The 12767-nt window shown below is 30.1% G+C and overlaps 1 protein-coding gene across 1 annotated transcript in view; it reads right to left on the bottom strand.

Moving 5' to 3' along the window:
* LOC109094938 (nidogen-1-like) overlaps positions 1-12767 on the bottom strand; it is a 31415-nt gene that overhangs the window by 11610 nt on the left and 7038 nt on the right. Inside the window, exons 3-13 of the mRNA XM_042766991.1 lie at positions 12134-12366; positions 11257-11281; positions 10891-11167; positions 10668-10808; positions 9377-9628; positions 7344-7544; positions 6005-6238; positions 4891-5028; positions 3001-3129; positions 2772-2915; positions 935-1060 (exon numbers count right to left, since the gene is read on the bottom strand). Of these exons, the coding sequence (XP_042622925.1) occupies positions 935-1060; positions 2772-2915; positions 3001-3129; positions 4891-5028; positions 6005-6238; positions 7344-7544; positions 9377-9628; positions 10668-10808; positions 10891-11167; positions 11257-11281; positions 12134-12366 (1900 nt within the window). The remainder of the gene's footprint in view (positions 1-934; positions 1061-2771; positions 2916-3000; positions 3130-4890; positions 5029-6004; positions 6239-7343; positions 7545-9376; positions 9629-10667; positions 10809-10890; positions 11168-11256; positions 11282-12133; positions 12367-12767) is intronic.

Below are 12767 nucleotides of genomic sequence, written 5' to 3'. Positions count from 1 at the left end.
GCTTTGGGGTCTACTTGCAATGTAATTATGCCATAATTAATGTGTGCATAATTAATTGTTATTATAATAGTAAGTACATGTTACGTGTAACACGGACACCGTTAAGTGTTACCGAGATTTTTTTAAATGTATGTTTTCTATTTTTATTTAATTTAATTTTAGTTAAAGTTTTAGTCATTTGTTGTGTGTTTTTGCCATTTTCATTATTTTTTTAATACGTCTATATTACGTTTTACGTTTTAGTTTATGAGTAAAAATAAAGATTTTTTAAAAGCTTTTGTGAGTAAAAATATATTTTTTATTTTTTTGTAATTTTTATTTTTTAAATATTTCTTTTTTAGTATTGTTTAATATTTTTAATTGTTGTTTTTAAGGCAGGTTTTTTTGTTTTTTAAAATTGATTTAATAGGGCATTATTACAGTATTAATATAAACAAACTCCCGAATTTATTATCTTATCTTATGCTTTTAGTCTTACTGTGAATTATACATTTTTTAGTAAGTTGTTTTATGCATCAGTATAAATTTATTTAAATTTATATAAAATAATGCATTTATTATTTATTTATTATTTCTAATATATTAATAATAATAATAATATACTAATTAATTGGATTTTTATTTTTATATTTTGTGTTTTTATTTTTTTATAATTGATTTTATAATTGTGGTTAGTTTTAGTAATTTTGTGTTGCGTTTTCCTTGTTTTTATTAGTATTAGTTTATTTAGTTTTAGAAATTAATTGAATTTGCTGAAATAAAATAAGCTGAAGTTTTTACTATATTTGATTCTATTTCAGTTTATGTTTATTTTATCTGAAGTAATGAAAAAGGTTTTTTTTTTATGGTTTGACTTGTACTGTACCTAACATTATAATAACCCTAGTTTTCATTCAGGACTTTAGAGCAGTACACATTCAGTGCTAACACCTACCGGATCCAGGTGTGCAGCTGAAGCCGTCGCCGTGGAAACCAGGCCGGCACTGACAGGTGAAGGAGCCCTGGGTGTTGTGGCAGATGGCATCGCTATGGCAACGGCCCGGCTGGCACTCATCGATATCTGCGTGACGGAGAGAAAGAGAGAAAATCACACCAGCTTTGCTCTATATGCTCAGTCTCAGCTCTATATGAAGGAATGCACATCTGTTGCGTGTTATTAACGATGTATGTCGACCCTGCAGCGAATCGCTCTCCCACGGCCGAACAAACATACATGTGTGCAACTTTCACAGCGTGAAAATGTGAGGCTGAGCCACAATCTGTTGTGAAGTGGGAGAGAGAACGGGAGTGATAAATAACACACAGCTGTGGCCAGCATTTCCTGTCCAGATCACAGCACTTCCTGTCTCTGGGGGCCCTGCTGTCTGCGGAGAGGCTAGTATTACTGCTGAGAGACGCTCCACTGTACTGAATAATGACTGCTGTGTTTTCAGATCGTTTATCTTTGAAACAGACTCTATTGTATAAAGCGCTGTAGAAATAAATGTGAGTCTTCAAAAATGGCTTCATCTGAACCAGAATAAGAATCATACGTGATTGAGTTGATCTCAAACAAATTAACTATAAACATATTTCTTATTTCAATTCAATCCTAAACCACTTTTTTGTGAAGGGGTCTTAGCAAGTTTAAGTATAATAAGTGATTGAGTTGATCTAATAAAATTGATATTGAGTAAAAAAAAATTACTAAAACTTTATCTAAAATTAAATTGAAAAAGGCTAATCTAAAAATAAAAACTAATGAATAAAAACTTAATAACTATATAGACTATATAAACAATATATATTTTTTAAAAATCATGAAAATGACAACAAAAAATACTAAATCTTTAACTGAAATAAAAGTGAAAACAGAAAATATAAAAATAAAAACTTAAAAATAAATTTATAAAAAATGATATAGAAATATTTAAAAAATAAAAATTAATAAGAATGACAAAAAACAACAAAATCACTATAACTAAAACTAAAGTGAAAAATATAAAAATAAAAACTAATACATAGAATTAATTAAAAATTATATAGACATTCAAAAACAAAATTAATACAAATTTAACTACATTTAAAGTGAAAACAGAAAATATATAAATAAAAACTAATAAATAAAAGGAATAAAAACTATGTAGACATATTTTAAAAAAAGAAATTATAAAAACACAACAAAAAATCTAACTAACTTTAATATTAAATAAAGTAAAAAAACAGAAAATAAAAATAAAAAAAAACTAAATAAATAAATTAAAATAAATTTATAAAAACTATATAGAAATATTTAAAAAATAAAAATTAATTAATAATGATGAAAAAAAAACAACTAAATAAATAAAAATAAATATAAATTTAGTTACAATATAAAAATTAATAAGAATGACAAAAAACACAACTAAATCACCAAAACTAAAACTAAAGTTACAATATAAACTGACAATAAAACATATAAAATAAAAATTAACTAAAACTTTAACATAAAAATCAAGTGAAACCAAGGAACAAATATAAAATAAAAACAATTAATAAAATCAAGTAGGAAAAAAAATAAAAACTAATAAATATATTTTAAATAAAAAAATGTATAAGAATGACAAAAAACAACAAAATCACTATAAATAAAACTAAAGTGAAAATATAAAAATAAAACTAATAAACAGAATTTAATAAAAACTATATATATTTAAAAACAACAATTAATAAAAATTAACTAAAATTTGAACAGACGTCCACTCACAGCCACTACTAGGCATTAGATCTGTATTCGATGTGTATTTGGTTACCCTGACACGCCCGTCCGTCTCCAGAGAAGCCCGGCAGACACGAGCAGATATAAGACGAGTCTCCGGTGTAGCTGCATCGGGAGCGCTCCGGAGCGTCGCAGTCGTGCGTTCCTCTCTGACAGTGATCCACGGGACGCTCCGTCTCTGCGCGGGACACAGGGACAAACTCAAACACCGTTCAGAAGGGGATTGGTCACATGGGTGCGTGTCTCCAAACACAGGCTCTTACCGACGCAGGTCCGTCCATCACCGGCGAACGTGAAACCCTCCACACACTCACAGCGGAAAGATCCGGGCTGGTTGCTGCAGACGCTGAACGGACCGCAGATCTGAGGGCTTTCTGAGCACTCATCAACATCTGACACACACAGAAAAGAGCTCAAAATAGGTTTCAATTCTGAAGTTTTTTCAAGCGAACAAACAACAGTTCTTTAATACAACCTTCAATGTGATTTCCAAACGATAAGGCATTTTAAAGGCCAGTGCTAAAGCTGAAATCAGCATAAAATAAAGGCAGTGCAAGGAATTAACACCATAACATACAAATACTTCACCATCTAAAGCATATAATGTGATTTTCCCTATTTATTTTTTTATAATTTATCATGTTATTATAATTCATTATATTAATATAATTCAAAATAATATTAAAAAATTTAAACGTATTATATTTTAATTTTACACACACACAAATATATATATAATGTAAAGCATTATATAATAAAATAGAAAAAATTATTATACAATTATATCTATATATATATCAATAATATATATATATATATATATAATTGCTATAATTAATATTATATTAACTAAATATAATATAGAATATAATTAATATCATATAATTAATTTAAAATAATATATGAAAAAAAATGAAAAATGTATAAGATTTTATATTAATATATATATATATAAAATATACAAAACTGTTAAACATATATATATGACGTGGCTCACAGAGTGCAAGAGTATTGAACTGAGTTATTTCTGCTGCTTTATAAGACTTGAACAGTTAAATACACACACTTGTATGTGTACAAGTATCCTTGTAAACACAGTAATCTCGGTCCTAAGTGAAAGTGAAAGAGATGAGATGGGAAAGAAAAGTGTAGTAGTAGCATCTTAAAGTGACAGCAGTCTAATATTCCTGCTGTCTGTGCTTCATATTAATCAAATAACAAGAGATCTCTCACTGCTCTTGACTAGCAGTCTAATATTCCTGCTGTCTGTGCTTCATATTAATCAAATAACAAGAGATCTCTCACTGCTCTTGACTAAATCTTTGATTACTTATACAACGCATGTAGCATTTCTTATTTATTTGCTCAAACCATAGTTTTTTATATCGTGAAATAAAAATTACTCATATCATGGTATAAGATATATATATATATATATATATTATATATATATATATATAGATATATATATATATATATATATATTATATATATATAATTAACAAGTTAAACATTATACATTTTTTTGTTTTGTTAATTGTAAACATTTTGTTGTTAATTTTGTTAATTTTTAAAAAAATATATATAATATTAATATATATTAAAAATACATTAAAAATACTTAAATTATTTTTTGGTTAATTATTTATTTTATTTTTTGATTTTTGGGTTTTTTTTTTTGTGATTTACCAAATTTTGACTATAAACTCTATTTATTTTAAATCACTCCGGGTCTTTAAGATGAAGCACTTGTTTGAAAGAGCAGCGATAATTCATTTCTGTGTATATGCTCTGATACATGTAAGTACAGTTAATAACAATAACAAGAGCCAGATCTTCTCAAAAAGAGTGACAAATTGTGGACCAAATCATACAGAACGTCCTGGAGGTAAAAGTGTTTTCTTTACACTAAATCCCAAAGAGAGGAAACATCCCATGAATTAAACGCTGTATATCCAGTCAGTGTTTGTACTGGAGCATCGACCCGTCTGTGAACCAGGACGTGCTTTGAAGTCAAATTAAATTATAATATAATGTCTACAAGCAGAGAACAGCTGGATTTATCGGCGCTGAGATGAACGAGCGCTTCAGTAACTCAACGCAGATGTCTGAACACAAACACTGACCCGAAATATAAACAGGAGGACCGTTACCGTAACAAACCCGTCCGTCTCCGGTGAATCCAGACGCACATTCACAGCTGAAGTCTTTTCCTTGAGCGGGACGACAGACGGCGTTAGTGTCGCAGCCGTGTCTCCCGGTGAAACACGGATTCTGCTCCGGGATCCCACCTGAAACAAAACATGAAGGAATTCAAAAAATATGAAACCACATCAGAAATAGAGACGAAGCATCCTCTTTCACTCTATTCTGAAACATAAAATACTCGACCTCTTTCATTTAAACATTAAAATGGACCAATAAAAGAAGCCACAAAAATACAAGCTGCTTTTTAACCCTTTCATTTCCATGCATCATTAATATTATAACCTCACTGTTTCATAATCCTCAATATCACCACATTACAACTCCTATAATATATTCACCTTTGCCTACATACTTACAGTATGTATGTATATATATATAAACTGCCGTTTAAAACTTTGGGGTCAGTAAAAAATTTTCATATTTTATAAAGACGTTTCTTTAGCTCATCAAGGCTGCATTTATTTGATTAAAAATACAGAAAAAACAGTAAAATTTTGAAATATTATTGCCATTTAAAGTAATGTTTTTCTATTTTAATATACTTTAAACTGTAATTTATTTCTGTGATGTGCAGCTGTATTTTCGGCATCATTACTCAAGTTTTCAGTGTCACATGATCTTCAGAAATCATTCTAATTTTTTTTTTTTGGAAGCTGTGATACTTTTTCCACTAAAGATAAAAAAAGATAAAAAAATTTAATAAGAAAACCCTTAATAAAAATGAATAAAATCACAGAAATGTACAATTAAATTAAATAAATAATGGTGTAACACTGAAGACTGGAGTAATGATGCTGAAAATTCAGCTTTCCATCACAAGCATAAATTAGATTTTAACAGATATTCACATAGAAAACAGCTGTTTGAAATGGCAATAATATTTCACTATTTTTACTGTATTTTTTGATTAAATAAATGCAGCCTTGCTGAGCTGAAGAGACTTAGAAATTTTACAGACTCCAAACTTTGAAACAGTAGTGTCTGAGTCATTATGTGACAGAACCCAGTGTTTAGTCGCTCTGTCATGTGTTTCATTTGCTGGAGTTCTAGTTTTCTTACTGTGGATGGAGCCGATCTTGTTGCTCATGGCGAAGCGGATCAGCTGGTTGCCGGAGTCGTACATGACGAAGATCTGGTCGACGCTGAGCTGTTGGCTCGCCGGCACAGCGCTCAGGACCTCCTCGTGCGGGCAGCTCTGGAACTTGATGCTCTGTGTCCACAAGTAGCTGTGCGTGCGAACGCTACCGTCGGGCATGCTAACGGTGTAATCCCGCCGCGAGGAGGACGTGATCACTGAGAACATCACAGAGAAGAGCAAAGACTGAAATAGAGAGGATGCCATTAAACCGCACAAGTTCATGTCTTCTTATGTTTCATATTTAGATTAAAAGGTTTTTTTTAGGAGAACATAGGAAGCTGTTTGGCCTAAATTTCTGTTGTTAGTAAGATAAATACATGGTGCCATAGGGGCTGTTAACACAGAACACAATATTGCGTTTTTAAAAATGAGAGATGCCAGGCAATGGAATGAGAAAAAAAATGCATTTTTTAAAAATTTGAAACACATTTTTAAAAATTTGAAATGCATTTTTTAAAATTTTTTTTTTTTTAGTTTTTAGAATGTAGCTTCATGCATGATGCAAAAGACGCAGTGGTCAAAGGCTTCTGGCATGATGCAAAAGAAAAAAAAAAAAACAGGAAAGCAGTAGAATGGAAAAAGTTAATTTTTCAAATTTAAGATGCATTTATGTTTGAAATGTGACTTTTATGCACGAGATGATGCACAAGATGCAACGAAAAAAGAGTTAGTTATTAGCTTTAAAAAAAACTATAATAAAACAAGTTTTAACTGAAATAAAATAAAATATAAACAAAACTTAAATAAAAGTGAATAAAAACTATATAAACATAAAAAAAGCTAGAAAAATTGACAAAAACAAACAAATAAATAAAATTAAATGAAAAAAAAACTAGAAATACAAATTTTATTTAAAAAAGTTAAAATTAAAAATAAAACAAATTCAAAATAATTTTTACAAATATAATACTATATTAATGATATTGTACAGGCTAATTTACATCTCTGATACCTAGATAAACTAAAAAAAAATTAATTAATGAATAAAAAGCATAATTAAAATTGAGAGCATGTCTAATAAGGTGTAAATTAGTAAAAAATTAGTAAAATTCTGGTTTCTTTTAAATCCAGCCCTTCACAATTTCTATAAAATAACTTAAATCTTATGTTAATCTAATTTCATTCTTATATTCCTTAAAAATAGCAGAAATGCATGCACTTAATTGACTGCAGAGTTGCAGATCCGCTCCAGCTATCACAGAGAGCGTTTGAAACGAGGATATTTCTGACTGGTGTTATATATCTGAGCGGTGGACTCACGGCTGCTGGAGTACTGGTAGATCTCTCTGTAGGGCTCGATCTGGACCGTGGCTCCTTGAGGCACCTCTGGGATCCTGCCGTCCAGTTCAGTGCTGATCAGCAGGTGATCGTGTTCATCGATGCCACTGAACTCCTGCCTGATGGTCAGCCGCTCGTTCCCGGGCTGGAAGACCACCTCGGCCTGCCGCGTGAAAACCCCTCCTGCAGAGACCCCAACCCAGGTAAGACATTCAGGTTATAAAAGCACGGGAACATTGTTTTAAAATGTTTTGAAAGTGTTGACATGTCCAGTTTTCTTCTTGTGATTACAACGTTATTTAAATGTTGCAAAAACGTTTTTCACAATATTCTATTAACTTTATTTTCACCCAAAATATAACTTTGAATGTTTGATTTATTTGAATGTTTATTTTTAATATTCTTCTAGTTTTCTTCTTGTGATTATAACATTAAAGGTTCCAAAAATGTGTCTTATAACGTTCCACAAACGTTATTTTTAATATTCTAAGAATGTTAAAATGTCCATTCTTTCTTGTGATTATAACGTGATTTAAAGGTTGCAAAAACGTTTCTTATAACGTTCCAAAAAAATTATTTTCACCAAAGATATAACGTTATTATAATATTTATTTTTAATATTCTAAGAACGTTAAAATGTTCAGTTTTCTTGTCAAAATTAAAAAGTTATTTAAAGGTCACAATAATGTTTTTAACAGCATTGTATTAACTTTAATTTCTCCCAAAATATAAAGTAATTATAATGTGTATTTTTTAATTTTCTAAGAACATTCAAATGGTAAAATGATTTAAGGTAATAATATTGTTAATATTTAGTTAATATTATTAACAAAATAACAACTATTTCAATGCTATAATAAATTATATTAATTATTAAAATAATTAATGATTAATGTTAATAATATTGTTAATATTATTAATATAATAATAATGAATATTATTAATGAATATTAATAATAATGACAAAGCAGTAGCTCGAAGCAAAAACTCAGATTTTGAGATTTTTTGACGATATAACATTATATTTGGAAATCTAATTAATGTTTCAGTTAATGTTATTAATTAAAATAAACAATAATAAAAACAGCAACAATAACTTAATGATATAATCAATATTAATTACAATAATAACTAAAGACTGACCGATATATCGTTTTTGTTTCTGACCGATATATCGTTTTTGCCAATTTTATCGGCCGATATGAGCCTGTTGCAGATTTATCGGTATTTGTGAATATGCCACCGATATGAACTTTTTTTTTTTTTACAGAAAATAAAACGCAGATAAAATACTTGTAATTATGTAGATTTTCCAGCAGAGTGCAATTTACATTGTATTTATTTACAGAGGTATATTATGTCACACTTCACACTTCTCTAGTAAGTTTCGTCTGTGTGTGAAGACAGTAGCACAAATCCGTGAATAAATGTTCAGAAGTGAAATAAACTTCAACAGAATAATCTTGAATATAATTGAATTGAAATAAAGTTAAATAAACTTCAACTTTACTGTTCAGTGCACTGATGTCAGACTCATTTTGGATAATAAAGTGTATTGTTAAATTGTTAAATGCCCCATTACATATCTTTGTCACGTCATTATAAGTGTTTGATCACCACATTTGAGAAATCATTACAAAAATGTGTTTATGCATATATATTCTGTTTATGTATATACTGTATTCTATATATAGTACCATTCACTACACACAAATGGGAAAATGTCCAAACTTTTGACTGGTACTGTACTTTATTTTACACAAAGAATATCGGCCGATATATCGGTAATATATATCACTAATACATATCGCTAATCGATTTTTACTCCCTAATATCGGTATCGTTATCGGTATCGTTATCGGTATCGTTATCGGTCAGGCTCTAATAATAACACTAATCATTATTAACTTTTTAATAGTTGTAATTTTTGTTTTTAAGCGACAAAGAGGAAGCTGAATAAACATAAGTCAAAAAGGTCTTTAAAGTAGCCTGAGTGATTATGGATCAGGTCTCACCGATGATGCTGAAGCCGTTGCGGTAGTCGGGCTGCTGCAGAGCGAAGGCCCAGCCGATGGCTTCACCCAGAGCCGGCAGGGGCTGCAGAGACGGGCCGATGCTGGACGGGATGCTGCTGATGGCGATATACGCTCGACCGTCGTTAGTCACCACATACGAGTGCAGGTCGTTGTTAGAGAACTCCACAGGAGACGGAGAATCCCCCACGTAGATCCTGCCGCTGACCTTCCCGTTCATCCTCTGAGGCTTGCCTGGAGATTCGGAAAACTACGGGATCATTCACTGCTCAGATATGATATTCAGGGATTTAATGTTGAATAGTACGAATGGAGGAAGGACGTTCATAGTATTGCTTGGGATCAGGTTTATTATCATTAACTAAAACTAAAACCATAAAAAACAGTTTCATTACCTGAAATAAAATAAATGTTAAATGTTATTAAAAGTATATTAAAAAATGTTGTCAAAGCAACATTTCTCATTTTTATTTAGTTTAACTTGATGTACTAAAATAACTAACTTAAACAATAAAATAGAGTGACACAAAATGAAACAATAAAATAAAAATGAATACAAACTATACATTTATTGTATGTATCTATACATATACTATTTTTATTAATATTTTGAATTTGTTTTTTATTTTAATATTTTCTGTTTTCATTGAGTTGTTTTTTATTTTAATATTTTTTTTTTTAATTTTATTCTTTATTTGTGTGTATTTTTAATTATTTTTTATTTTATTTCAAATATTAAATTTTTTAGCTTCGGAAACAAACTGAAATTTTTTTTAATACATATATTTTATTTGATACATTTTATTTATTGTTTATTTTTTTTTTAATTTTTTTATTTTATTTGATACATTTTATTTATTGTTTATTTTTACATTTTATTCATGTAATTAAATGTGTTTTAATGGTTTTAGTTTTAGCTAAAAAACAAACAAATATATATATATATTTTTTATTTCAGTTTTAATAATTTGAATAATTGAGAGCATGATAAAAAAAAGGTGTTTTTTTATTTTAATATTTTTCTGTTTTTTAGTGATATATATATAATAATATATATAAGTATATATATATATTTTTTTTTTTTTTTTTTTTTTCAGTTTTTAAAAATTTTTTCAGTTTTAGTTTGAGATATTTTAGTGAAATAAAAATAAGGTTTTTAAAAATATATATTTAAAATGTATTTTATAATTTATTTAATTTTATTTCATGTGACTTTACGTGAAGAGATTTTTTTATTTTTATTGTGATTTTTTGTTAAAGCGCTGCGACTCACCCTCGGCGATGCAATCCTTGCCGTTGCCGTAGTAACCGGGTTTGCAGTGACAGCAGTATCCATCAGCGTAATCTCTGCAGTCGGCGAACACAGAGCACTTGTGCTTGTTGCTGGAGCACGTCTCGTAATTATAAGAGAACACTGCCAGAAAATACAAAGAAACATTTGATATGGACACACTGTAGACTTGTTGGGCTGAATTATAATCGTGTTTTTGTCTCACCGTCGACGTTCAGCTCGTCTTCATCGATGATCAGCACCTGTGGGTTCTGCGGCTGCTGAGGCTGAACGTAACGATAACGATGCTGAGGCTCGTCAGGGGTGGACGACTCTCCGAACGGCTCTGGACTGGTGGCCAGCGGTTCATACGGAGCTTCAGAGGTCAGAAGATCCTCATGGTGTCGAATCCACGGGACTGATGGCTCAGGGACCAGAGACTCCACCACAGTCTCCACAGACGTGACCTCCGTGACCTCCGTGACCTCCGTGACCTGAGTGATCTGGGTGAAGTGAGTGAACTACGTTATCTACTGCGGGTGTGATGGAGGTGAAAAGCGGAGATGTGTGTGTCTATTTGGTAGAAAAAGACGGGAGGGCGGGACGAGTTTGTCTCCCTGAGAAGATTGAAGAGGAGTTGCAAAACATTAATATTTATAATAAGAGAAATAGGAGAATGAAGATAGAGCTTCTGAATCAGATGTTTGTGGGAGAAACAGGCACAGGTCTGTTCTGATGGGAAAAAATAAAATGCTATTAAATCAATAAACGCTATAATCATTAAAAAAATGTATATGTGTTTGTATCAGGGTTATTAAAGTTAACTAAAACTAAAACCATAAATTACATTTTGGTTACCTGAAATAAAAACAAATGTTAACTGAAATTAAATTTAAAAAAAAAGTTATTTTACTGCAGCTAGTTGCCAAAGCTACTTAATTTAGTTTATGTACTGAAATAACTAAAATTATAATAAAAATTAATTAAAAAATAAATATTAAATATTTAAATATATTGTTATTATTTACTACTAAAGTAACACTGGTTTGTGTGTGTGTGTATATATTTATAACGTTAATATGAAATTATTAATATATTAAAATACATTTATTTATTTAGTTATTTGTAAATGTAAATACACACACACAAATATATATATATATACAAATTTATTCACTTGTTAAATATTTAATATAGGGATTTACTGTTGTTTAGTTAAAAACGGGGACATTTTATTGTCAGATTAAACGCTATAGTTATTTGGCACAAATTCATCTGTTATTTAAATTAGGTAGGTATTTTGTTTTAATATATTAATCACTTTCATATATAAATTTTTTTATTTTTTTTTTTTTTTTTTATTTTTTTAACAAAACACTGCTTTCATGATTAACTGGCTCTCATGGAAATCAACAGAGCCCAGATTATTAGTAATACACCAATAACTCCGTCCAGAAGTAAGCTCTTACTGTGCGAGAGCGTTTATAGACTCCTCGCTGTCTTCAGTGATGCGATAGTAAGTTCCTTGAGTAGACCCCCAGCTGAACCATCCCGGGACCTTCCCTTCATTGAAGCCGACCTCCACCGGCTGATCTTCATCATCGATGAGAGTGGAGCCGAACTGCATGTTCTCCTCTGGATACAGCAGGATGGCGTAAGACGCAGACTTCATGTTTGCTACAACTAGCTGGAAAGTATTTCTCTGCAACAGATTCATAACAAGCTTGCATTTCAGGAAGGAAAAGCAAAACAGCTGGATAATCACAATAGTGTTTTTAGTGCTGCTTTACAGATTAAAACTGAATCTGCATAGATGAAGAACTTTGCAATATTAACACTATCTTCCTGATTATCACTGTTAAGCTGCTTTGAGACAATCTGTACTGTATAAAGTGAAATAGAAAAAAATAATGCATATTCTTCAATATTGCAATAAAAACTGCATATTCATGCATATTGCAAGAAAAAGGTTAGAATATCATTGCATATTCCAAGACAATAACTTTACATGTTCTTGTATATTGAAAAAAAAGCATATTCTTCAATACTGCAATAAAAAATTAGCATATTCTTCCATACTGCATGACATTTCTTTTGCATATC

Source organism: Cyprinus carpio, chromosome A11, assembly GCF_018340385.1.
Source record: "Cyprinus carpio isolate SPL01 chromosome A11, ASM1834038v1, whole genome shotgun sequence".
NCBI lineage: Eukaryota > Metazoa > Chordata > Actinopteri > Cypriniformes > Cyprinidae > Cyprinus > Cyprinus carpio.
The sequence above is the reverse complement of the archived record's forward strand: the minus strand, read 5'-3'. Positions and strand labels throughout refer to the sequence as shown.